This window comes from Podarcis vaucheri (genome assembly GCF_965113315.1).
Source record: "Podarcis vaucheri genome assembly, chromosome: 7".
Taxonomy (NCBI): Eukaryota; Metazoa; Chordata; class Lepidosauria; order Squamata; family Lacertidae; genus Podarcis; species Podarcis vaucheri.
The window spans coordinates 60,527,129-60,552,438 of record NC_138765.1 but is presented as its reverse complement, the minus strand read 5'-3'; the positions used below and the strand labels follow the sequence as shown (position 1 = coordinate 60,552,438).

Genomic DNA, 25,310 nt, shown 5'->3' with positions numbered 1-25,310 from the left:
AGTTTAATAATAATAATAATAATAATAATAATAATAATAATAATAATAATAAAACAATGAAATTATCAGTAAAAACAACTATTTAAAACATTTTTTTAAAAAAATAAATAATAAATAAGCTAAATAAAATAAAAATAAAATAAAAAATGAGTTAAAACTCATGTCACCATTCTGCACGTGACTTTAAGAAAAAATGTTTTTAGGAGGTGCTGAAAAGAGTACAGTGAAGGGGTCTGCCTGATTTCAATAGGCAGGGAGTTTCAAAGTGTGGGTGCAGTCACACTAAGATATCATTTTTTACAAGTACTTGTAACACAAGGGACGCGGGTGGCACTGTGGGTAAATCCTCAGCGCCTAGGACTTGCCGATCGCATGGTCGGCGGTTCGAAACCCCGCGGCGGGGTAAGCTCCCGTTGCTCGGTCCCAGCTCCTGCCCACCTAGCAGTTCGAAAGCACCCCTAAGTGCAAGTAGATAAATAGGTACCGCTTTATAGCGGGAAGGTAAATGGTGTTTCCGTGTGCTGCGCTGGTGCTGGCTCGCCAGAGCAGCTTCGTCATGCTGGCCATGTGGCCCGGAAGTGTCTCCAGACAGCGCTTGCTCCCGGCCTCTTAAGTGAGATGAGCGCACAACCCTAGAGTCGGACACGACTGGCCCGTACGGGCAAGGGTACCTTTACCTTTTTTACTTGTAACACAGCTAGCTGCACAGATTGAAGTGCTTTAGTTTAGAGGATGTATATGAGACAAGGCGCTCTTGCAGGTATTTACTCTTCAAGGGTGTGGCATAAGTGCTAATAAAGCAAAATGAATAAGACCTGCTCTTCCCTCTTAGGAAAGCTTGCTTTTATCGATACTGCCGGCTCATATCTCTATGGGAATGAAACTAGCCATCATAGAACGCCTGAAGGAAACCAATGACAGGAAGAAGCATGACAACAACTTCCACAGCCTGTATGTGAAACGGCACCAGAATGTTAGGTGAGCTGTGTAACTCGTTCTGGTTCTGTTAATAGTTCTTTCTGTTGCCCCCGTATACTAGAGACACAATCCAGTTCTTGCCATTTATTTGTTTTGCAACAAATTCTGTGCCACCGGCATTAAGCAAAACATGGCAAAGAACAGGATAAAATCAATAAAATTTTATGCATAAAACAAATGGAAAATAGAATGCCGAAGTTATATTTGGGCCAAAGTTGTAGAGTTCTTTTTTTTGGGGGGGGAGCTTTGTTTTTTGCAATATATATATATAAAAAGAAGTTTTAAACCTATTTTTTAGGAAAATTGCAAAAAACAACAACAAACCAACCAACCACCACTTCCGATATGGGCTGCCATATACCCAGGTTTTCCCAGACATTTTTGCCGCTTTCCAAAAAATCCATCTGGGTGCTATTTTTGACAGATGAATCCCGGCTGTGTCCGGGATATTCCAGACATATGGCAGCCCTATATTGGATCAACACACTTGGATCACCCCTCAAGGGAAAGCCTGGGTGCACAGGTGAGCTTCAGTACCGTAGGTGCCTGCCTGATGTCTATTAGAGGAACATTCCAGTGGGCAGATGCTGCCACACTAAAAGCCCTAGTGGAATATGTGAAACATCGGAGCATATATCACTCTTAAAGGCTGTATATCCCAACGATCAAAATGATGGACAGTTGATCTTGTGGGGGGGGGGAGAGCAAGTGAGTTTTGCATGTGAATCATTTGCTGTCAGAAACCAGGGGAGCCATTTCAGTGAGGAATAGAGTAGATGATTAAAGAGTTGTAGTCAATGTTAGTTTTGCCTAACTTGGTCATCCATTAATTTCAATGGGCCTATTCTTGAGTGGAACTAACATTGGATGTAACCCATAGTTTGGTGCATATGTGTGCAGTTCTTAGCTAATGTCCATGACGTTTAAATATCTACATCACTAATGTAGAAAATGAGAAACAATTTAATTGATTTTGGCTTCCTTGCATAGCATCTTGTATGCAGACATTGTAGGATTCACTCGTCTGGCAAGTGACTGCTCTCCCAAAGAGCTCGTGGTGATGTTGAATGAACTCTTTGGGAAATTCGATCAAATAGCAAAGGTAAGCAACTACTTGATAGATAGAGAAGCCTCTTGTCATTTCAAGTATTATTATGTTTTGAATACCATATTTACTCGAATCTTAATGTGCCATCGAATCTAATGCATACCTCAATTTCCAAAAACTTGAAACCAAAAAAAGTATTTGCTGGCGAATGTAAATGTGCCATCAAATCTATTGTGCACCTTAATTTTTGCAACATAATTTGGCCAAAAAAGGCGAGCAATAGATTTGAGGAAATACAGTAATTATAGATAAATCCTTTCAACTATTATTACACTGAGACTAATAAGGTGTAGTAATGGTCACTGGCGGAGGAAGAGGAGTGCGGGGGGAGTGCACCACCCCTGGCAGCGCAATCCCCAGGGTGCCATCACGGCTGCCCCCTGCCCGCGCTGGGCGCCCTGCCCCCGCAGGCGGTGCGCCCCACCCCTGCCTGCTCTCCACCCCCCGGTGCCAGAGCGTGAAGCTCCGCCACTGGTAACGGTGCGATGGTCTGGTTCACATGTAAGCTAAACTGTGGTTGGGTTTGGGCAAACCATTGGCTGTATTTGGATGTCACACTGAACTATGGTTTAGCACCATGGGAAAGCTACAGGGAGCCTTGAGCTTGCATGCTGCTCCTCCTCCTCCCTCTCCTTCTCCTGTATGGCTAAGAGGACTTCAGAAGATTCTCCTTCAAGTTAACAGCAGCTTCCTGCATTATGCAAACCAGGAACTTTAGCTAACCATTGCTAATGTTGTTTTCAAATAGCCAGCTTCAAAAGTTGAAGTTGACATGTATGAAAATAACCTCCGTTAAGGTAATGCATTAACCCCAGTTTGTTAGTCTGGATAAATTACAAGCTATAGTTAAAAGTGAAAGCGAAAGTTCCCAAACCCAACTTTCCTTGCTGCACAGGCAGAGGAAGGGGGCATACAAGCTCAGCCCTGCATGTGCTGAATCATGGTTTAACAGTTCAACTATTTGCACCCAGATTCGCAAACTATGGTTTTCTCCAAATCTGACTGGTAAACTGATTTCATGCATTGGTTCCAGTTCTGGTTCGGAGGACAAATGCAGAACTTAAGCATGACAATTTTGATGCCGTGGCAATGATGCAACCTTGGTTTGGCTGTTTCTTCTGAACCTTGTGTAAATTACTACTTACTCTGTTCTGTATTTTGCAAATGAAGAGAAGTTATATTTAACAAGTTTCAAATCTCCCAAACTCTTACATTTATAAGAGTTAATAGCAGTTGATAGGTTGAACATGCCATTTTAGCACAAAGGAGTTTTCTGTGTCTGCAGAATCTCTGGCCTCAATCTATATTATACAGTGGTGCCTCGCAAGACGAAAAGAATCCGTCCCGTGAGTCTCTTCGTCTTGCGGTTTTTTCATCTTGCGAAGCAAGCCCATTAGCAGCTTAGCGGATCAGCTGATTAGCGGCTTAGCGGCTTGGGAAAAGGGGGGGGGAGGAAAAAACTCCCGCAGGAACTCGCAAGACATTTTTGTCTTGCAAAGCAAGCCCATAGGAAATTTGTTTTGCGAAGCACCTCCAAAACGCAAAACCCTTTTGTCTAGCGGGTTTTCCGTCTTGCGAGGCATTCATCTTGCGGGGCACCACTGTATTATGTTATATTCTTTCAAAGTACTAGTAATGTTCACTGTACTGAGCATGTGAGATTTGTGGGTATGAGCATCTGTCTCTATTTATGGAAGGTTCTATTTCCAACCATTTCCAATCTATTAATATTATAAATGCTCATGATTGGGGAGTTATGGTCTAAAAGTGTTCTGTCGCTGAACTATCTCTCATTAAAGGCAAAGAAGCAATTGGGATGTTAACTTAATTAAGCCTTAATGGATGTGGTAGAATTGAATCACTAAACGTACTGAAACAACTTGTGTGCTAAAATGGCATAAATGCATAATTAAGATGTTTAAAGTTCTGTCTTCCTTTTTCAATTTTTTCTTGTTTCTCATGCAATTCCTTGCATGTTGGTTGTTAAACGTTTGCGGAGACTGGAGAAGGATGAGGAGGTGGCCTTGCTAAACTTCTGAAAAGATTTATATTGAGGCTAACCAATTATCCAGACCATTATGGGGAGGGATGTTAGGAGTCCTCATTTTCCATTCTGCCCTGTGTTCATCACACGCAGCGTTGCTTACGTTATCAGTATTTGTGGTTGCTGCTGCTTTCAGTCTGCGATCAATACAGGCGTCGTCCCATGTACACATGCGTTCAATTTGTGCACGACTGTGTATATGGGTGGCCCCTGGAAATAATTAAATAAATTGATTTTTAAACCGCAAAAGACGCAAAAACTGCAAAAATAGCTTCTTAAAAAGTGAGAAAACGGCTAGTGCAACCCCAGGACCCTTTGCAGCTGCAATCTTGTGAGATTTTCAAGGGTTTCCAGCGGTTTAGAGGGTATTTATAGGCTTTTTAGGTGGTGTTTTCCTCTATACTTGATTTCACGTAAAAGTGCTATCCAGGAACGTAACCCCCATGTAAGTGGGGAGATGCCTGTAATTAAGTGATTGTGTTTTCCCACTTGATCTTTCTTTCTTTTGCAGTGAAATGGGTAGGGTTAAATAACAAGGTGACAACATAATTTATATAATTTGTTCGTTGCAGCAGCTAGCGAGACAGATAACGTTAGTTTTGGCAGAAGACGAACTGCAGCAGAATATTCAGATTTGTTTCGCTTCCAGACATGGGCCTAATAAGCACACATTGGCAATTTCCACTGCCATTTCTGTTTTTGCTGGAATTCTCCAACATCCCTAATTATGTGTTGATTTTCAAGACCCATTTCCGTATGCACAACAGGACTTCCTTCTGGCTGAGCTTCGTAGGGGAAAACTGGTGATGGTTGACAACTTACATTTCAAAGAAGCTTGTCCACCATTACTGATTAGCTGTGATTCCTGCATTGCTGGGGGTTAGACTACATGGCCATTTGGGACCCTTCCAACTCTGTAATTTTATGATTTCTCATAATCCCTGGGGGGGAAACAACTCCTGAGGAGCCCCAGAGTTCTTCAGAACAGAGATAGTAAAACAGCAGCTCCAGATAAGGTCAGATTTGTTTGTTCTGCAAAGTAAAGCCTATAATTTGTGTTCCTTAAGATAGATACTTGCTAATTCATATTTGCAGTGTTTCTGATGACTCGCATGTTGTTGTTGTTTTGCAGGAAAATGAATGCATGAGGATAAAAATTCTGGGAGACTGTTATTACTGTGTCTCGGGATTACCTGTTTCCTTGCCAGTACATGCCAAGAACTGTGTGAAAATGGGCCTCGACATGTGCGAAGCTATAAAGTATGTACTTAAAAAAAATGAGTTTAAATAATATTTGGAAACATTAAGAATGAGAATAAGTTACATAGTAGTGTGCAAAGTATACGTCCCCAACATGGGGACGGAAAAAAGTGTTGCTGTCAACCGCCTGTTTTGTACATCACACTAAGCCAAACCATGGCTTAGCATTAATGGGCAAGTGTGGGCTCTGGGAGAGGAGATTGTGGCCTCTTTATTCCTCTCCAGTAGTTTTGCTGCTCCATCATAGTTTTGTTAAGCACAGCATCCAAACTGGGCTCATGGTTTACCTATGCTGACAAAGCACAAGCTGTAAACCACAGGACAAACCTTGGTTACAGCTCATAGCTAGTCTGTAGAGAATGAGGCCATAGTAATTGGCCCAAAGTTGGGGAGGGTCCATAGCTTAGTGGTGAAGCATATGATTTGAATGGAGAACATATTGAGTTCATTCTCTGTTACCTCCATGCATGGCTGGTAAATGCTTTTGCCTGAAACTCTGAAGAGCCTCGAACAGCGAATGTAGACAGCACCAAGCTAGATGGATCAATGGTCTGGCTCAACATAAAGCAGTTTCCTGCGTTCCTAAAATGACAATAGGCAAGCAGTTCTAAGGCATTATTTGAGTCTGTGTTTGGAAGTTCAAACTATGGCTTGGGTTCTAAATGATGGTTACTGCAAACCTCAATGCATTTAATGTGTATGATAAAACAAGGGACGTATTTAAAGAAACATGTGAAAGCATCAGAGATGATGGTTCGTTTCTCTCTGTATTCAGTGCTCGTCTACTCATGAGCATAGACTAACTTGGCATATGGTCTGGCTCAGTAGAAGTCATTTTCCTATATTCCACTGTCCTCCATTGCTTGTATAGATGAAGGCTACTCCAATAAGTTTAAAACACTCGATCCATCCCACTTTTTGGCTGTTGCCTTGAGCACAGGGTGGACCACATCCCTAAATTTCACATTGGTTTTTGCAGTAATTAAGAGAGAATTAAAGCGCCAGCATAAATTTGTAGGCATTATGATGGGGGAAGAGTAGGCACCTCTTCCAGTCCTCTTCTGATCTGTTTTGCAGACAAGTAAGAGAAGCCACAGGAGTGGACATCAATATGCGAGTCGGCATTCACTCTGGGAACGTGCTCTGCGGTGTAATAGGGCTTCGGAAATGGCAGTACGACGTTTGGTCTCACGATGTCTCCTTAGCTAACCGAATGGAATCTGCGGGAGTTCCTGGGTAAGGATTCCCCAACCTGAAGTTGTAATTCACTTGGGAAAGAAGCCTGGTGAAATTATGCCCTTTTTGTCGTGGTGCTGGAGATGTGTGGAATCTTCACAACGCTATGAGCAAAACTTGAGTAATGTGCATTGTACCAAGCTATTCAGAAGAAGAGCTGTTTATTGCCTCTTATTGTCTATGGATGTTCTTTGCTGGTTGATTTTCTTCCTTTCATGCATTTATCATTTGATGTTTTGTCGTGGTTGCTCGCCATATAAGCCACAAAGGCCACATCCAGACCATACATGTAAAGCACATAGCATGAACTTGACCATGGTTTTGATAGTTTGCATGGTTCCATACCATGCCTACCCAATCCATCATTGAAATGGCTCAGAACCATCTGGTTAATTCTCTTTTATATATGAGCATAGATGCTCTTCTGTCATTGGATAACCCCCTGCCCCTCCCCCTCCCCCCCAGATCCTGAGTGTTGACATTGGTGAAGCTTTTCCCAGTGCATAAATAATAACAATTAACTGGCTGGAAGCTAGCAAGCAAATGAAACAGTTTAAGTAAATAAATGATCACATTAAGCAGTATAAGATGTTGATTTACATAATTAAAACAGTGTTGGCAACTCCCCCTGCACTGAAGCTCAACTCTGCCCATGGACAAATTTATTAAAGAGTTTTATCAATCTCTTGATTAAAGAGCTCTCCAAGTGGTGTCCAAATAAGACCTGTAGGTAAAACACAGGTCAAATCCACCAACCAATTAAAACACACACACACACAAATGCATATAAAACTATTGTAATTAAAACACAGATAAAAATCAATACAGCTTTTGAAAACAAATATAGCTTGCTGATTATATATCTGGGTAGCTGGTTCCCTTTTGGAGAACAACTCTAACGATAGGAATGTGCAGGGAAGAAACTATTTAACCGAAAGAAGGTGTGTGTATATATGTATTTGGAGCTTAGTGCATTACAGCTTGGATTGTTTCAGAACACTGCCTGAGAAACTGTGACGCTAGCCAGCTGAGTAAACTCTTGGATGGTTCTGCGTTGTGTAATATATCTAGATGTTGCCCTCGAGAGCTTCCAGCCCTTTTTGAGAGCCATTCAGCAACTTGTTAAGAGAGGGGTGGTGGAGGGAAGAGTGTTTTTTGGTATAAATTTGAATTAATGTTGTTGCACTCCCCACATTCAAGCTGTCCTTGAAAATGAGATTAGCAGTTTGCACAAGTATTGAGAGTGTGTATATTTTATAATGATCCCTAGGGCTACAGCTAATCCATGTGTGAGTCACTGTGCATATAATTAACGTTTGCTTGCATTAAATTCATGCGCGGTGCTGAATGCTGCTGCGTGATGGCATCTATTAATAATAATAGTAATCATATTGCCATGAATATACATAGTGCTTTGCAGACAAACACAAGGGAGGGGGAGACAGATCGGTGCCTTAGGAGGTTTACAGCCTAAATTTTGCTTGCCTCATCTCCCACACTGCTGAAAGAAAGGGTGCTACATAACGTTTGTTCCACACTTGCAAGGAATCATTCCTGCAGCATGGCAACACCTGCACTTTGGTACTCCCTGTCCACTGATAATAGGCAGGTGCTTTCTCTGTACAGTACTATACTGCTGAAACCTTTTTGTTGTCATTGCTGAAGGAAGCCTATCCAGACCTGCAAATTGGGACATGCATTTTAATGTGCAACTTTTATAATGTGTGCTTTGAAAACTGCTCGTTTATTTTGAAAATTTTAGATTAACTTGCTTTTAATATTATCGGTATTTTTAATGCGTAATTTATTTAAACCACTGGGAGGTTTTGACAATTAAGCAGTAGATAAATCCTATATACCTTCCTTAATAAAAGAAAATAAAACTGAAGGCACTGCACAAAGCCCAGTGAGAAATGCATGAACAATTGTGCTATGATGGATTGCAAATAAGCAAAGCTGTTAAACAGCAATGCTGCCAGGATCCTGGATTTGGCTTCCAAGGCGTGAAGCTGTTGAGAAGCTCAGGCTTGTCAACAGCAGCCATTGATATGGAAATGAATAACTTACAGTGACCTTTCTGCAAATGTTTCAAGTCTTTTGTGCTCCTGTCTCTTTCCTCTCTCCAGCCGTGTACACATCACAGAAGCAACCCTCAATCACCTAGGCAAAGCTTATGAAGTGGAAGATGGGAACGGACACCTCAGAGACCCTTACCTTGAAGCCATGAATATCAAAACTTACTTGGTGATAGACCCAAGGGTAGGTGTGCTTTTACCCTAAGATACACATGCATATTGTACTCACTTACAAGAGTGTGCACACATTTGTCTGCCTGGCTTGTTATTATTTTTAGCAAGTTACAAATGGAATGTTGCCTGGGATCTCCCTCCCCATTGGCTGAACTGCTGTGACATCATCACGTTCTCTGATTGTTTGGGAAGTAGATGCCCGTGGTAAAATGTCTGCAAACGATGTTGCATCTGTGAATGAAGTGGAATTTATTTATTTTATTTTTTAAAAAAGTTTGGCTATGAAGAACTTCATACTGGAATTGAGGGTGTGATAACTGTGAGCGTGTTTTTTTTCCAGGAAGGAAGGAGGGGCAGAGATAGAAATCCTGGGCAGACAAGGATAGGAAATGGAATGCAGGTGGTGGCAAAGCTAGATTGGGCAACCCGGAAGCAGAGTGGTTGAGTAAGCCCATGGGTGTGGGAGACAAAAGGACGGAGTAGTGGTGGGGGAGGGGAGAGGGGCTAGGGAGAACCTTGCATAGGGCAGGGATAGCCAATGTGGAGGCTTCTAGATGGTCTTGGCTACAACTCCCAGGGTTAATGGGAGCTGTTGCCAATGAACATGGGGCACTACATTGGCTTATCCCTGGAGAGAAAAGGGATGGAAAATAACAGCGAGACTCAGAACTGGGGACCAGTAAACCATGCAGAGTGTCGATATAAGTGAGCCTGAATTTTCACATTGATTTGAACAAGCCCAATCTGCCTGCAGGGTTTCTGGGGCACAATTGGGTTTCTGTGTGCATGTGAGCCTGCGCGTAATATACATCTGACAAAATTTTTGTTGTGTATGAGGGGGAGTAAAACAATTCACTTTTTAGTTCTGCAGTCTACAAAAAACAAAACCCCACACCTTGTATTTTGTAGCTGAAATAAGTTGAGCGAGTCTGCATGCTTAATCATGGTCAAGCAACCCCTCAATTTATTTTGCATGGCTGTGCTTATGTTTGTTAGTTGTCGTTGTTTTGCTTTAAGTTTCTCAAGCTAGGGAAAGGAGTTGCGGGTGTGTGTAGGGGGTGGGAATTGGGACACCGAAGGCAATAAACCACAAAGAAAGATAGCGACCGTGGACTGAGAACTGGGAACTGGGAGCACAGACGGTGGGGAGGCAGGGCTGCAATTGCATAACGAGGCTGAAATAAGTATTAGACATTCAGTTGCCAGGGTCCATGGATCCATGAAACAATGGCTTATAGAGTTCGGTCTCCAAGGAACACTTCAAGTATCCAGAAAAGGCTGCTCTTTAACTGTGTGTAATTAAAAGAATATGCTTCAAGCCTCCCACGTTCTGCCTTTAAGTGCAGCTCCACTGGCATTCTGAGAGAAAGCGATGAGAAAATAAAAGGTACTCCAGGGTGATCCAGTTTGTTCTGCTCAGCTCACAAATGAAACTGTGTGCTGCAGTTGAGGCCAGAATCCTCTTAAGCTGGTTCCCAAGATTAAACATGTGTTGAGTATATAGCGTGGATGTGGCATGAGACCTGTTCCACACACTCACCAGCTACCTCTGGATTGGGAGGAAAGGTCATAGCGCAGTATGTAGATCAGCGGTCTCCAGAGTGGGCTTTCCTGTCCTCTAGGGGGCACTGGGGTTACCTAGGGTGGCTCTAAGAGGCAAGCGGCTGGTGGGGAGGGGGGGCGCTGGAGGTGTAAATGAGTATCAGTGGCCATCAGTGGCTGAAGTTAATCAAATCGGTTGAATCAGTTAAACTAAATGGTTTAAATTGGATTTTGAATAAACGTGCAATTAATTGTTGCTGTTTAGAATTTCATTGTGTTGGTAGCTGAATTGCGTATTGTAGAGCTGGAAGGAACCACAAGGATCATTTAGTCCCACCTCCTTCAATGCAGGAATCCTGAGATTTAAGAGCTTCATACTCTACCTACCAACTGAGCTATCCCTCAGTGGATTGTGCAAACCACTATTCTGAAGAATGCTTTCCATGGGCACAGGGCACTGGGGTGGAGATAATGGAACTGAGGGGGAGATGGCCCAAAAATGTTTGGGAACCACGGGTGTAGAGCTTACATTTTGCATGCAGAAGTTTCCCCTATTCATTCACCTACATCTCCAGATGAAAGAGTCAAGTGATAAATGATGGGACAGTCCCCTGGCTGCCATAAGGCACTAGAGAGGCCTTGCAAGTCAGAGCAGGCAAAAGCGGTCTGTAGTCAGTGTTGGCTAACCTGCTGCCCTCCCAGATGTTCACGGACTCCAGCTCCCTTCAGCCACCGCGTCAGCCAACATGGCCAATAGCCAGGGATGACAGGAGTTGCAGTCATTAGGAAGAGCCCAGCTGGGTTGGACTGAAGGCTGACCTAGCCCAGCGTCCTCCTGTTGTCTCAGTGGCCAAGCTGATCCATGAGCAAGGTCTGAGTCCAGCAACATATGGAGGGACCACAGGCTCCCCATCTCTGGGTTGGGTAGTCATAAATTATAAGGCTTCCTGCATCATTTCCTGTATAATTTCGTTTCACCTTGTTTATTGTACCTGGAACCTGTTAAGACTTTTCTGTAAGACTGTTCAGATGTGTAATCTTAGCATATAAGTTTGTATTAATGTGTATATTTCTTCAATAACTTCTGATTTTACTGATAAATTACACTGTTCGCTTGCTTTTAACGTTTTTAACCAGTATTTTTTAACAAATGTCTCATGTTTTATGGTCACCGCTTAGAACAGCCTTCACCAACTTGGCACCCTCCAGATGTTTCGAAACTCATTTTGGCTGAAGCTGGTGGAAGTTGTAGCTTCGAACATCTTAAGTATCATAGAATCCTACCGAGGATCATTTAGTTCAACCCTCTACTGCAGTGCAGGAATAGTCATTCAGCTGTCCTTTATGGGAATCAAACCGGCATGCTTGGTGTTATCATCAGCACGCTCCAACCAACTGAGCCATTTAGCTATCCAAACTGGAGAGTGCCAGTTTGGCTTAGAGGTTACGGATGAGTCAGCAGTATATAAATTCTGTCAAATAAATAATTTCATTTGTTTGTTACATCCAGTTTTCTAAAATGTACGCTTGGCTGTCTTGTCTCTCCCCGGGTTCAGTCTAAGCAGCGCACTTCCAACAACCACCTCCCACAAACCACCAGAGTGCATGATGGCTTGAAGATGAGGGCCTCTGTCCGGATGTCGAGGTTCTTGGAGACCTGGGGGGCCGCCCGGCCTTTTGCTCACCTAAACCACAGAGAGAGTGTGAGCAGCGAGACAACGGCACCAAACAGAAGGCATAGGAGGGTGAGGCTCCATTGCTCTTTGCTCTTTCTTTCCAAAACCCTCAGTTTGGACTTGGTTGGCTTTTGGTGGTTGTTGCTGCTGCTGCAAGGAGCCAGAAGTAAATATTGGAAACAATAGAAAAAGGGAGAGAAGTCCTGTCCCGTCTCACCCCCCCCCACTTTACTTATGGGAAGCGGAGTTTGTGGCCCAGTGTGGCTATGGGGTGGGCGGGTACAGCCATTTCCCAGCTTCAGCACGGCAGTGGAAGGTGTTTTCCTGCATGGCTAGCTGGGAAATCCCATGAGACATTGGGGGCCAACCTGATGGGCGGGATGTCAGAACGGACCTGGGTGAAGACTTCACCCACCCACGTCCTCTCTGAGGTGATTTAAAGGGCTGGGGTCATATGTATTACATACATATCAGTTCTCCTTTGGACACCAGTCTGTCATAGGGTGTACAGATGGTCAACAATAAGTAAAAAAATAATAATCCAGAAGCACAGTCCTTTTTTAACACCTTTCCACTTGTGTCTTATTTATTTTATTTTTTTACGTTTTATTTTATTTATTTTATTGCAACAAAATCCTGTGTTAAGATGTTAAGGATGTTAAGAGAAAATATCACAGCGAAGAGCAGCATAAGAGCAACCGTAAAATTACATTCAGAAAGCAAATATAAAATAGATATTTCCATAGCAAAAGTGAATAAAGCTATAAATGTCAGGTCACTGCTTCCCTACCTAGGCAGTCTTGGAAATGACACTAATCTTAGGTTTGTTCCCCCTTCATGCCACTTCCTAAGAGGAAGCCAGCCCTTTACATTGCAGATGCAGAAACTCAGCCAACCATTTAAAATAGACTTTCTATGTTATGTGAAACTCACAGGTCAGGGGCTCCTCTGTGCAGCACTGAACATATTTTGCTTGCTGAATTCATTAAATTATATTTACATGCTTTAAGAGGGAGGGTTGGGAAAGCATTAATCCCCTACCTTTTCTCTCTTGCTTAGGAGATAGCTCTGCAGTTGGTGAGCCGTCAGAGGACTACAGAGAGGCAAGTCATGCATGGTTATAACACGTTAGATCCTGCTGTGTTGTGGTGTTTTGTGTGTGTGTGCGTGTGTGTGTACACACACACATGTGTGCACACACACACACACCTTCCAGAACTGTGATTAACAAGGCAGCTAGAAAGTTACTATTACTACTACTAAGCCAGCACAACCAACATAATATAAGATGTTTACAGTAAGAAAAAGCTCTGGGACCTCCCTGGAAGAGAAGCCCTTTTGCTAAGTATCTGAAAGGTCAGTGAAGATGGAGTTGTACAACTTTGGTGCCCCTGTCAAGAAGGCCCTGTCTTGTGTAGCACATAAATTGGTTTGCAGATCTTACTGAAGGCTCAGTAACTCCACTGCATGTGGTCTCTGAATCATTTTCTTTGGAATGTTCTTCTTATTCTGTGTAATATTCCTCTGTGACTTTAGCAGAAGTAGGCTGCATATTACTGTCTTGATTTTTGTATTAGATTTGGCTGATTCTTCTCTCTGCACTGTTTGACTTCAGATTTACTATTTTTAGTAGAGGAGTGCCCTTGTGAAGGTTTTCATGTGAGAAATGTTTTGGTGTTGTTGTTTTTTAAATCACCCAATACTAGGGTTGCCACCTTTAGGATTTCCTCCCTAGACATTATCCTCCAAAATAAAACAAAGTTGTCAGGCGGACAGTGAGCGGCTTAGAGGGAAAGGAGTTACAGTGAGTTGTGGAGGGGTTAAGCACACCTCTCCTTAGCTGATTCTCCACTGAAAATCCACCCCGCTCCTAAAATAGCAAGCAATCAGTGTTTACTTCCATTACATTGCATAGTTAGTGTCAGAGCTGCCACCCAGTCCCAGCTCACATAGGACCAAGTCCGCCAGCGTTCACTTTATAAGAGTCTTTATTAAGTTACAGGTTTCATTTCCGAACTGCAGCGTGCAGCTCTACACCTTCTGCCCTAGGTCGGCGAAGACCCGTCTGAGTCCCCGCCTCTTGCACACCAGCTTAATACCCTAGCCTTGCTCCACCTCCTTCGCCTCTCCCTACGTCTCTGGGTCCTTCTGCCCCCCTGGGCCTCCTCCCTTCTACTCTCCTCTGACGCTGACCCCCCTGATCCTTCTGCCTCCTTGCGGCGGGCTTTGGGACCTGGCTCACTCTCCGGGCTGCTTACTGCTCCAGCTTCCGCTGCATTTGAACTTGGCGCGCGCGCCCAACTCTCTACTTTCCTCTTAACCGTTGCCTCGCTCTCTGAGGAGGGCGTGACCACCCCTGACTCGTGCCCTCCCTCCTGCTGACAGCCTCCGGAACCCGATGCCTGGCTACCTTCCTCCCTGCTGCTCTCAGTCTTGAGCGTGGGTCCCGACTTCCAGCTGCTGCCGCCCTCAGTTATGAGCGTGGGTCCCGACTTCCAGCTGCTACTCTCTGAATCTCCTCTGTTCCCTTCCTCCTGGGGTGTCCCCCCGGATCCCCCCCTTGCTCTGCTCACTGGGGCTCCCTTTTGGGAGTCCTCTGACTCACTGCTTAGGCTTGGAGATCTCGGGTCGTCATCATCACTCATTTTCCCTTCGGATTCCTCCCCCTCGCTCTCTGCTTCCTCCCTTCTCTGCGTCTCTGCTCCTGAACCCCTGACATCCATCCCCCCCTCGAAGCCCCCCCTTCCCCCCTCCCCGCTTTCAGGTGTGGGTGCTGGGTGCTCCATCATCACGGGAGGGAATGCCGGATACAGTTCGCTCCCCGTGGTTGGCCGCCAACTGAAGACCTCCGAGTCTTCCTCCTCGCGGTCGCCGACGTTGACCTGTTCCGCTTCCATCTCTGTACCGCCGTGCTCGAACCCAAGGTCCTCCCCGAACACGTCCATGTCAGTCTCTGCGTCGGTCGCTCGACCTGGCATCTCCAGCCACTTCCGGCGCCATTGCTCCTCCGGTCGATCGTCCCACCAATACGAGGTGTCTGACGCCGAACCCGCCGGCGATCCTTCTGGGGAACGGGTGCTCAGCGCGGGTTCCCCGTCCGAGTCGAATCCATGGAACGTGCTGGAAGAAAGTGTGGGCGTGAACAGCCAGTCGTCGAAGAAGCTCGCTGGCATGGGTCTGTGTGGGAAAAGGGCATGAAACTCGTCCTTGAGCAGGGGTTCCTCCAAAGCGTAGTCTGGCACCCAGCTATTGGCGCTGGCCCGGGTGCCCTCTCTGGCTAGGAGGTATTCGACTCCCTCTTCCCCCCATCTGGAGTCCAAAATCTCCGTGACCTCGTTGATGGGGTCTTGCTGCGTCACCCCTCGCGTCTCCGTCCGCTCCCGGAACGGACTCGGTGCCGTCCCTGGCTCCTGGAATCTGTGAGGTGCCTTGTAGGGAGTGAGCACCGACCTGTGGAACACCGGATGCATTCTGGAACCCTCCGGCAGCACCAGTCGGAAGGCTACCGGGTTGATCTGTGCTTCGACTTGGTACGGACCAATTTGCTTGTGCCCCAACTTCTTCTTGGCTAGTGACCTGGTCGGCACTGCGTGGGCTGCCAACCAGACCCAGTCTCCCACTTGGATCTCTTCGCCAACCCGCCTGTGCTTGTCAGCTTGCACCTTGTAGGCGTGCTTAGCTAGCTCCAGCTGCCGTCTGAGTTGATCGTGTACCGCCTGCAACTCTGACGCGAACGCGTCCGCCGTCTGTGGTTCTCCGTCCCCCACTCTCTCCCGTCCCGGGAAGGTTCTGGGATTCCTCCCATTGTTGGCGAAGAACGGCGTCACCCCTGTGGACACGTGCTTCGTGTTGTTGTAAGCGAACTCGGCGAGCGGCAGGTAATCCACCCAGGTCGCAGGTTGTTGATTGGCATAGCATCTCAGGTACTGCTGCATGATGGCATTGACCCTCTCTGCTTGCCCGTTGGTCTGCGGGTGTCTTGCTGATGCCAGATCGACCTTGACATTTAGAAAACTCATCAGCTTCTGCCAGAAATTCGAGACGAACTGGCGCCCGCGGTCGGACAGGATAGACCGCGGCAGACCATGCACTTTGAACACGTGATCTATGAACAGTTTGGCGGTTTGTTCCGCCGTGGCCACCTTCGCACACGGAATGAAATGTGCCATCTTGGTGAACAAGTCCACCACCACTAGTACAGCTGTCTTGCCTCTCGAGCTGGGTAGATCCGTAACAAAGTCCAGGGCCACCCTCTCCCACGGTTCAAACGGCGTTTGCAGCGGTTCCAGCAGTCCCGCCGGTGGTTTGTGCACCGGTTTGGCCCTCTGGCAGGTGTCGCACCTCGCAACGTAGTCCGCGACTTCCCCTCTCAGTCTGGGCCACCAAAAGTCCCTTGCGACTAAGTCCACCGTTTTTTCCGTGCCAAAGTGCCCGGCCGTGGGTGCGTCGTGCAGCTGCTGCAGTACCCTGGCGCGAAGTTCGTCTCCCGGCACGTAGATGGCCCCTTTACGTAAGAGCAAGCCGTCTCGTATCTGGAACTCGTCGCCCTTCGCCGTGCCCTTGTGCACCTCTGCCATCTTCGCCTGCGCGAAGGAGTCGTCCTGCAACGCCCGCCGCACCGCATCCAGGTCTACTGTGGCTGAAGCGCACGCCCACGCTGTTGGCGCGAAGATGTGCATGGCTGCCGCTGGCGTCGCCTCTTCGAGGTATTGCGGTTTGCGGGACAGTGCATCCGCCATGACGTTGGTGTCACCTGGGACGTACTCTATTCGGAAATTGAAGTCAGCAAAGAACTCCGCCCAACGTATCTGCCTCTGGTTCAGGAACTGAGCCGTGCGCCAGTGCTCCAGATTCTTGTGATCCGTGCAGACCTGCACCGTGTGCTTGGCGCCGATCAGGAAGTGCCTCCACGCCTTGAAAGCTGCATGAATGGCCAGCAACTCCCTGTCCCAGATGGTGTAGTTCTGCTCCGACTTGCTGAGCTTTCTGGAGTAGAACGCTCCCGGCCTCCAGACCCCCTGTGGGTCCCTTTGCAGCAGGACAGCTCCCACTGCTCTATCGGACGCGTCTGTCTCTACCCGCATCGGTCTGCTGGGGTCGATATGCAGCAGTTGCTCTTCCGACGCGAAGAGACGCTTGAGTGCTTGAAAGGACTGCTCCGCCTGCTCCGTCCAGATGAATTTCTTTTTCGTGGAGCTTAGCGTGTCCGTAATGGCCGCCGTCTGCATCGCGAACCCCTTGATAAACTTGCGATAGAAGTTGGCGAAGCCGACAAACCGCTGGACCTCCTTCCGGTTGCGCGGGCTCTTCCAATCCAACACCGCACGAACCTTGGCGCTGTCCATGGCTAGCCCCTTGTCCGACAACTTGTAACCCAAGAAATCCACCTCCGTCGTGTCGAACTGGCACTTCTCCAGTTTGGCGTACAGTCTATGCTGCTGCAGCCTCTTCAGCACCTCCCGAACATCTTGGTCATGGGCTTGCTGCGATTCGGAGAATATCAGGATGTCATCCAGAAAGCAGACGCACTTCTTGTAAAGGAGTCCCGCCAACACATGATGCATGAAAGCTTGGAAACAGTGAGAACCGTTTTGCAATCCAAACGGCATCACTCTGTATTCGTAGGTGCCCAGAGGCGTGAACATGGCTGTCTTCCACTCATCGCCCTCCCTCATGCGGATGAGATTGTACGCACCTCGCAGGTCCAACTTGGTGAACACGCGTCCCTTGCGCACCGTCGCCAGTAGGTCGTCAATCCTGGGCATGGGGAAATCAGAAGGCTTGGTCATCTTGTTTAAGAGGCGAAAATCCACCACCAGTCTTTTTTGGGGCGTGTCTTTCTTCTTCACGAAGAAAACAGGACTGCCCCCTACTGCCCTGGACTCCCGGATGAAACCGCGCTGCAAATTGTGATCTATGAACTGTTTGAGTTCCTGTAATTCGTCCTCAGACATGGAATACAGCTTCCCTTTCGGCAGCGTCGCCCCTGGTAGGAGGTCAATCTTGCAGTCATATTGCCTGTGCGGTGGTAGCTTGTCAGCCTCTTTCTCGCAGAAGACCTCCAGAAAGTCTGCGTATTTGCGGGGGACTGCTTGCAACGTTCCCAACTGCAGTTGTGATTCCTCCTCCTCTCCCTCCTGTCTGGGCAGGATGCAGTGTTCTGCGCAATAAGAGGAGCCGAAGATCAGCTGTCTCTGGTACCAAGCCAGTGTCGGACTGTGCCTGTCCAGCCAACTCATGCCCAACACAATGGGCGTGTCCGACAGTTGGGTGACATTAAAACTGATGACTTCCCTGTGGTTGCCAAGGCGCATCACCATCGGTGGCGTTTGCTTCACCACCTGCCCCCCTAGCAACTCTCTGCCATCCACTGTGACGACTTGCAGGGGCAGAGTGGCAGGCAGTAGCTGTATAGCGTGCTGCTCCACAAAATCCTGCGCTATAAAGTCTGCGTTGCTTCCAGAATCCACAGAAAGCGGCACTTCGATAGTGACGCCATCGGGTAGCTGGAGAGATGCTGTGAGCTGCACTACTGGTTTGGGTGGGAGGGGGTCCGTGGGTTGCAAGATCGCTGGGGACTGCTTCACTGATGCGTCTGGCTGGGCCGCAGTGCCTCTGTCTCCAGCCAGACATCGTCGTTTCCCTGCTGTGGTTCTCCTTGCTGCGTTGCTGCAGTCACCATTGCTGAGGCTGCAGTGTGCTTGTGGAGCCTCCGGGGACACTCTTTCGCCAAATGGCCTGGATCCTCGCAGATGTAACACTTCCTGTTCCCTCTAGGAGGCTTCGCTTTCACTGCTGTCGGTGCTTGGGCTCTGGCTGCTGACTGAGCCCTTGCACCTCCAACCTCCATCGGTTCCCCTCCCCCTCCAGGCGGAGGTGTGGATTGCGCACGCGCTGCTTCTCTTGGAATGAAAGAGAAACTTCTCGCTGCTTCGCGCCCTCCACGTCCTTCATCTCTGCACCATGGACGTTCTTCCAGCCTCACCCCCACAGTCAGCGCCCTTTGGACCACCTCCTGCGTGCTTCGGGGCCTCTCCCCCCTTGCAATCTCATCCTTGACCGCAGAGCTTAGACCCTCCCAGAACAGGTCTCTGACAGGGGGCGAATCCCGGTCCCACTCTAAGGCACTGACCAGCGCAAAAAAGCGGGCATGGTACTGCCGGACGCTTGCCCTCCCTTGTTTTAGTCCATGAATCTCCCGTCGGGCAAGATCCACATCAATAGTAGACAAAAAACACGCATCCATCGCTTTGATAAAGGCATCTGCATTCTGAAGCGCCGGATCTTTATCCCTCCACAAATTGCGTAGCCACGCTTTAGCATCCCCATGCAAATGGGATAGTATGAACCCCACTTTCTCTTCCTCATCTCTAAAGTCTTTTGCCAGCAGTTGCAGTGCGCACATTACGTCTGCTCGAAAATTGGGGTACTGTTGTAAATTCCCATCGAAGTGAGCCACAAGCCCTCCTGCTCTCCGTGCCAACCCAACCCCCTCCGGTCTGGGTCCTGGCTGCCCGTGTTTAACCCATGCTTCAAACCTGGCGTGGAGATCTCTGTAGGCGGCTGCCGCATCCTCCTCCCTCTTCTTGGATGCCAGTACCTCCGCGTTCAATTGGGTAACTGCCTGTTGCAGCGCTGCAACTGTCTCTGCTTCCGTCATCTCTGCTAACCGTCGTGAGCTTGCTCCCAAACACCGATCCCCTCCTCCAGCTGCCTCTCTTTCCGCTGCGAGATATCAGGTGTCCGAAGCTTTTGTGAGACGGGTCTTACTGTCAGAGCTGCCACCCAGTCCCAGCTCACATAGGACCAAGTCCGCCAGCGTTCACTTTATAAGAGTCTTTATTAAGTTACAGGTTTCATTTCCGAACTGCAGCGTGCAGCTCTACACCTTCTGCCCTAGGTCGGCGAAGACCCGTCTGAGTCCCCGCCTCTTGCACACCAGCTTAATACCCTAGCCTTGCTCCACCTCCTTCGCCTCTCCCTACGTCTCTGGGTCCTTCTGCCCCCCTGGGCCTCCTCCCTTCTACTCTCCTCTGACGCTGACCCCCCTGATCCTTCTGCCTCCTTGCGGCGGGCTTTGGGACCTGGCTCACTCTCCGGGCTGCTTACTGCTCCAGCTTCCGCTGCATTTGAACTTGGCGCGCGCGCCCAACTCTCTACTTTCCTCTTAACCGTTGCCTCGCTCTCTGAGGAGGGCGTGACCACCCCTGACTCGTGCCCTCCCTCCTGCTGACAGCCTCCGGAACCCGATGCCTGGCTACCTTCCTCCCTGCTGCTCTCAGTCTTGAGCGTGGGTCCCGACTTCCAGCTGCTGCCGCCCTCAGTTATGAGCGTGGGTCCCGACTTCCAGCTGCTACTCTCTGAATCTCCTCTGTTCCCTTCCTCCTGGGGTGTCCCCCCGGATCCCCCCCTTGCTCTGCTCACTGGGGCTCCCTTTTGGGAGTCCTCTGACTCACTGCTTAGGCTTGGAGATCTCGGGTCGTCATCATCACTCATTTTCCCTTCGGATTCCTCCCCCTCGCTCTCTGCTTCCTCCCTTCTCTGCGTCTCTGCTCCTGAACCCCTGACAGTTAGGCTCAGAGATGGCTTTTAAAATGGTTAGAAAAATTCCTGGAAGATGAGGTCTATCCAATTTAGCTCTAATAGCTAAATGGAACCAAGCCCAAAGGCAGTATAACCCTGAAAATCCGGTGCTGTTAACAGGCAACAGGGGAGCGCACACAAGTCTGCATTTACCTGGCAAACTGTGGCAAACAAACCGTTGGACTAAATGTTATGTGCAGCTAGCTCTGGCGGAAGCAGACAAATGTGTCTGAGGAAGTGAGCAAATGGACTTGGGCGGTGTTTTCCTCCTGTGCTCTTTCTTTTGTCACTTTATTTACCCCAGTGTTCAGGCAGCTGTGGTTCTTCTCACTTTCTCACCCCCAACTCCACATACAGTCCCTGAATTTAGTCTCTCAAGCAGAGCGGTATCACTTTGAGCTCTGGGTGAGCCAAGGCAAGTGAAGAGAAGAAATCCACAACACTTAGCAAGCTGCACCCTTCTTTTCCATCTCTATTTCTATTATTTCTATTTCTATTATTTCTATTTCTATTTCTATTTCTATTTCTATTTCTATTTCTATTTCTATTTCTATATTTCTATTTCTATTTCTATTTCTATTTCTATTTATTTCTCTATTTCTATTTCTATTTCTATTTCTATTTATTTCTCTATTTCTATTTCTATTTCTATTTATTTCTATATTTCTATTTCTATTTCTATTTCTATTTATTTCTATATTTCTATTTCTATTTCTATTTCTATTTCTATTTCTATTTATTTCTATATTTCTATTTCTATTTCTATTTATTTCTATATTTCTATTTCTATTTCTATTTATTTCTATATTTCTATTTCTATTTCTATTTATTTCTATATTTCTATTTCTATTTCTATTTCTATTTCTATTTCTATTTATTTCTATATTTCTATTTCTATTTCTATTTCTATTTCTATTTCTATTTCTATTTCTATTATTTCTCTTTCTCTTTCTCTTTCTCTTTCTCTCTCATACTCTAGGCTCCTCAGCAGAGCCAGGCAGCAGAAGCAAGAGTAAGGATGGAATTTTCTGAAAATCTCTCTAGCTTATCTGCACAGATTTTTTCTAATCGCATCTTGCTCATTAATTTTGATTGGAAGCCTTCCCTCTCCCCCCCCCAGCATCAGCTATAAATCTTAGCAGTGCTCGTACACATTATTGTATATATATTATATGTGCATGTACTCCAGGTTTCCTGAAGTAACTGGCACATAGACAAGTACATGCAAATGTGTATGTGTTAGGCAATATATTTGTAAAATTATGCATGACACTTGACTTTTATGTAATACTTGCATTTTGTTTATATAGCTTCACATATATTTAGGGTTTGGGGGGGCAATACCCCCAAGATTGCAGAAACGGCTCTGATATAACCACAGGCTCAATACAAGAGGCAATTTGATGTGAGCAAAGCTCAATCAGGCTGGAACCACCAAGTTCTGCGTATAAATTGGTTTAAAATGGATTCCTCCTTCATCCCTTAGCATGAAATTATCGGTGAACGAATCAAGTGACATCAGACAAGGGCTGGGCAAAGAGGGGAAAACAGTGTCCTAGATCCTTCAGCTTTTTCTCCCAGCCATTCCTAGATCATGCACCACCTCTGGGTCAAAGGTTGCTCTGCAACATCAGATGTAGGTAGAGCTTGCAACTGCTGTATCATCTCAGGTGAGAAACAGACAGGTTTACTCCATGCTCATTAGTTATTTTCATTCACAACAAACAAATCAATTTTTTGCTTAAAAATATGCTCTTGCACATTACTTTAGGACTCCACACTTTTTCAAGATGCAACACAGAGATTTCCCCCCCCCCAAAAAAAACACAAACTTGAGATGTTTGCTTTTATTTTGTCCACCTTATGAAGACAGGCTGCTAGAACATTAGTCTTTTCATAGGTGATTAATCTGATCATTTCTAATCAATGGATGACATCAAATTTCTCTCTCCTTTCTCTTTCCCTGTGTTTGTGTGTGTGTGTTAGTCTGGATAGGTCTAGACAAGAACCATTGTGTCCTCCTTCGGTTGTAAGCTATAAGTGAGTTTTTCTTTCTTCTGCTTTCTGTGTATGCCTTGTGCCATAGAACAACTGGATACTCCCTTGCTACTTTCTCCTTTCTCTGCACTATATTTATATCTAAGCAATACTTGAGATACCTTGGCCCCCTTTATTTAATTGGCCAGCGTTCATTTTCGGCTTTTGCTTCTGCAAAATGTAATTAAAAGGTATGTAATGATTACTCAGTGCACCTTTTCTCCTGCATTTTGGGGAAACGTTTCATCTGGACGATGTTTCTCTGCCTGTCCTTAGGAATACCTCTCAGAAAGGAAGGATGGAAGAAGAAATTAACGACAAAATGATGTCAACCATCGAGGGCCTCAGTTCAGCCAAGTAAAGGCACCACTCTTTTCTTCCTGTCCTTGAGAGAATTGCCTCATCTGCAGAAGGGGAGGGGCAGAGAAGACCGGGGATTTTCCCCATGCTTATTTTCTGTAGTATGGGAGTGCAGGCCTACTTAGAAATATCGCCCCTTCGTCATAAATTGATGTGGAGAAAACAGGTTGTGTTTTCTTCAGTGATAAGCAAACACACTCCCCTGCTGCTGCCTTTTCAGTGAACTGTAACATGGAAAACAGGTTATGGGGTTAAGCATAAAGAACGCTGCACTTCTGCATAGGTTTCAGGTTCCCAGAATTGTAGTCCTAAAACACTGGTTTAAATAATCAGAATTACCCTGTGTTGAAAACACAGCTCATAGCTGTCTGACTGCTACAAAACCCTCGGTTGGCTCAGTTTTGAGAAGAACAAAAAAGTAGAAAACCAGAAGTGGGCTTGACAAAACAGGAAATTGAGAAATGTCCTCTTATGACATGACTATTAATTAGGAGGTTTATTACTCCGGCTCCTTAAGAGCACTTGTGAAATCAGGAAGCTTTTTGAGTTCAGAGTAAGAGTCTTCAGGTTAACACAATACAGATGTCAAGGGATTCATATGACACCCTGCTGCTTATGGTCTCTGGCAATACTAGCTAATCCTAAGAAATGCAGCTTTTTGAAAAATTGCACATTACAAACTTTAGATCAGAAGTACACAAATGGAATTCCAGAGTTCTCTGCAAATTTCTGCAAGGTCTCCTCCCACCTCTGCAGCCCTGGCCTGAATTCAGGGTTCTTCTGTGAGTTCAAGGGGTGCAAAGACCCTCACTTTTAGCAGGGATTGGCTCCAGTCGAGAACTCCTGAGTAGAGCCAATCCCAGCAGGACTTGCTTTTGGTGCCAAATTAAGAACATGCTGAAGGCAAACTCCACTTGCAGAGGAACAACCGGCAGCCCTTTTTAGGGCTCTCCATTGTTTCTCCACAGATGTGTGTGGCCAGGGGTAGTGATGCAGAAAATCACATTGAGGGCCAAATTAGGAGGCTGGAGGTTCCCCATCCCTGACTTAGAATAAGAGTGGTCTTAGAGCCCTGGTCTTCCACTGAAGAATTGGGGCCCACTACTGGGTCACAGCCACGCAGATGTATGCCAGGAGATTAAGAAATGGTCCCCGGATGTATGTTTGGCTTAAAAGTGGGTCCTGGGTTTGTAAAGCTGGAAGATACCTACTCTAGGGTATTCATAGTGCTTTAGTTATTTTCACAACAATAATCTTGTAAGATAGTCCGTATAGCATCGATGTGGGGTGAGTCTTAGTCTGGAACGGGGACCACGTCCCTAAGGCTGCTTACTGAGTTGATGGCAGTGGTGAGATCTTATTTATGGGTCTTCTCAGTTGTTTGTGCTTTGGGGAGTCCAAGTTCCCTCCCCCACACGTACCTTTTTGCGGTTCCATCTTGCTCTGCATCGTTTTATCCTGCTCCCGTGCATATGTTTTCAACAAGCATTTCTTCTTCAATGCAGGCCGTGGTGTGGTAAAAAAGACGACTTCCGTGGGCTGTGTGGCTTCTTGCTGTGTTTTGTAGAAATGGAGCTTGAGAAAGAGGTTAGTAAACGAAGCTTTGTGGCCTTCCTGTTTGTAGAATCTCGGGGGTGGAAGGTGGCCCAGGCCCCCTGAGGCAGGAACTTCCATGCATCCATCCTCCATTGGCACCACAGAGAAGCAGCCTGATTCTTCCTTGGGGTATCACCTTGTTACTCGAATCGTCGGGTCCTCCTCATCTTACCCTTTGAAAGGTTGAGCACCACCAGAAACTCCTTTTGGGAAGTCTGAAGAACTACTTTTCTGATAAGGCTGCTCAGAGGATATGATTGCTAACTTTAAATATCTGAAGGTCTGTCACCTGGAAGAGGGAGCAAGCTTGTTTTCTGCTGCTCCGGAGGGTAGTTCCAGAACAAATGGACTCAGATTGCAAGAAAGGAGATTCCAGCTAAACATTAGGAAGACCTTACTAACAGTAAGAACTATTTATTGATGGAACGAACTCCCTCAGAAGGTGGTGGACTTCCTTCATTGGAGGTTTTTAAACAGAGCTTGGGTGGCCCAGGGATCCTTTAGCTGTGGTTTTTGCAAATATAAAAACCCTACCTATAAAATGTGGTTGGACTAGAATGGTGATCCCAAGGGATCCCTTCCAGCTCTTCAGTTCTTTGATTCTGGATTGAGGAAAAACTACATTTTTTGTGCTATAAACA

General features: G+C 46.4%; 1 protein-coding gene across 4 annotated transcripts in view; it reads left to right on the top strand.

The window, feature by feature from the left end:
• The window catches only part of ADCY7 (adenylate cyclase 7), an 84,471-nt gene that overhangs the window by 42,946 nt on the left and 16,215 nt on the right, over positions 1-25,310 (top strand). For 3 of the 4 annotated variants that reach the window (XR_014222015.1, XM_082232864.1, XM_082232863.1), the window contains exons 6-15: positions 833-978; positions 1,969-2,080; positions 5,263-5,390; positions 6,468-6,626; positions 8,753-8,885; positions 11,974-12,162; positions 13,153-13,196; positions 22,663-22,716; positions 22,990-23,070; positions 24,579-24,660. Coding sequence is in view for 3 of the 4 variants with exons in the window: in XM_082232864.1 (XP_082088990.1) it covers positions 833-978; positions 1,969-2,080; positions 5,263-5,390; positions 6,468-6,626; positions 8,753-8,885; positions 11,974-12,162; positions 13,153-13,196; positions 22,663-22,716; positions 22,990-23,070; positions 24,579-24,660 (1,128 nt within the window). In the remaining variant the exon portion in view is untranslated. The remainder of the gene's footprint in view (positions 1-832; positions 979-1,968; positions 2,081-5,262; positions 5,391-6,467; positions 6,627-8,752; positions 8,886-11,973; positions 12,163-13,152; positions 13,197-22,662; positions 22,717-22,989; positions 23,071-24,578; positions 24,661-25,310) is intronic. The other variant, XM_082232865.1, reaches the window with a different exon arrangement.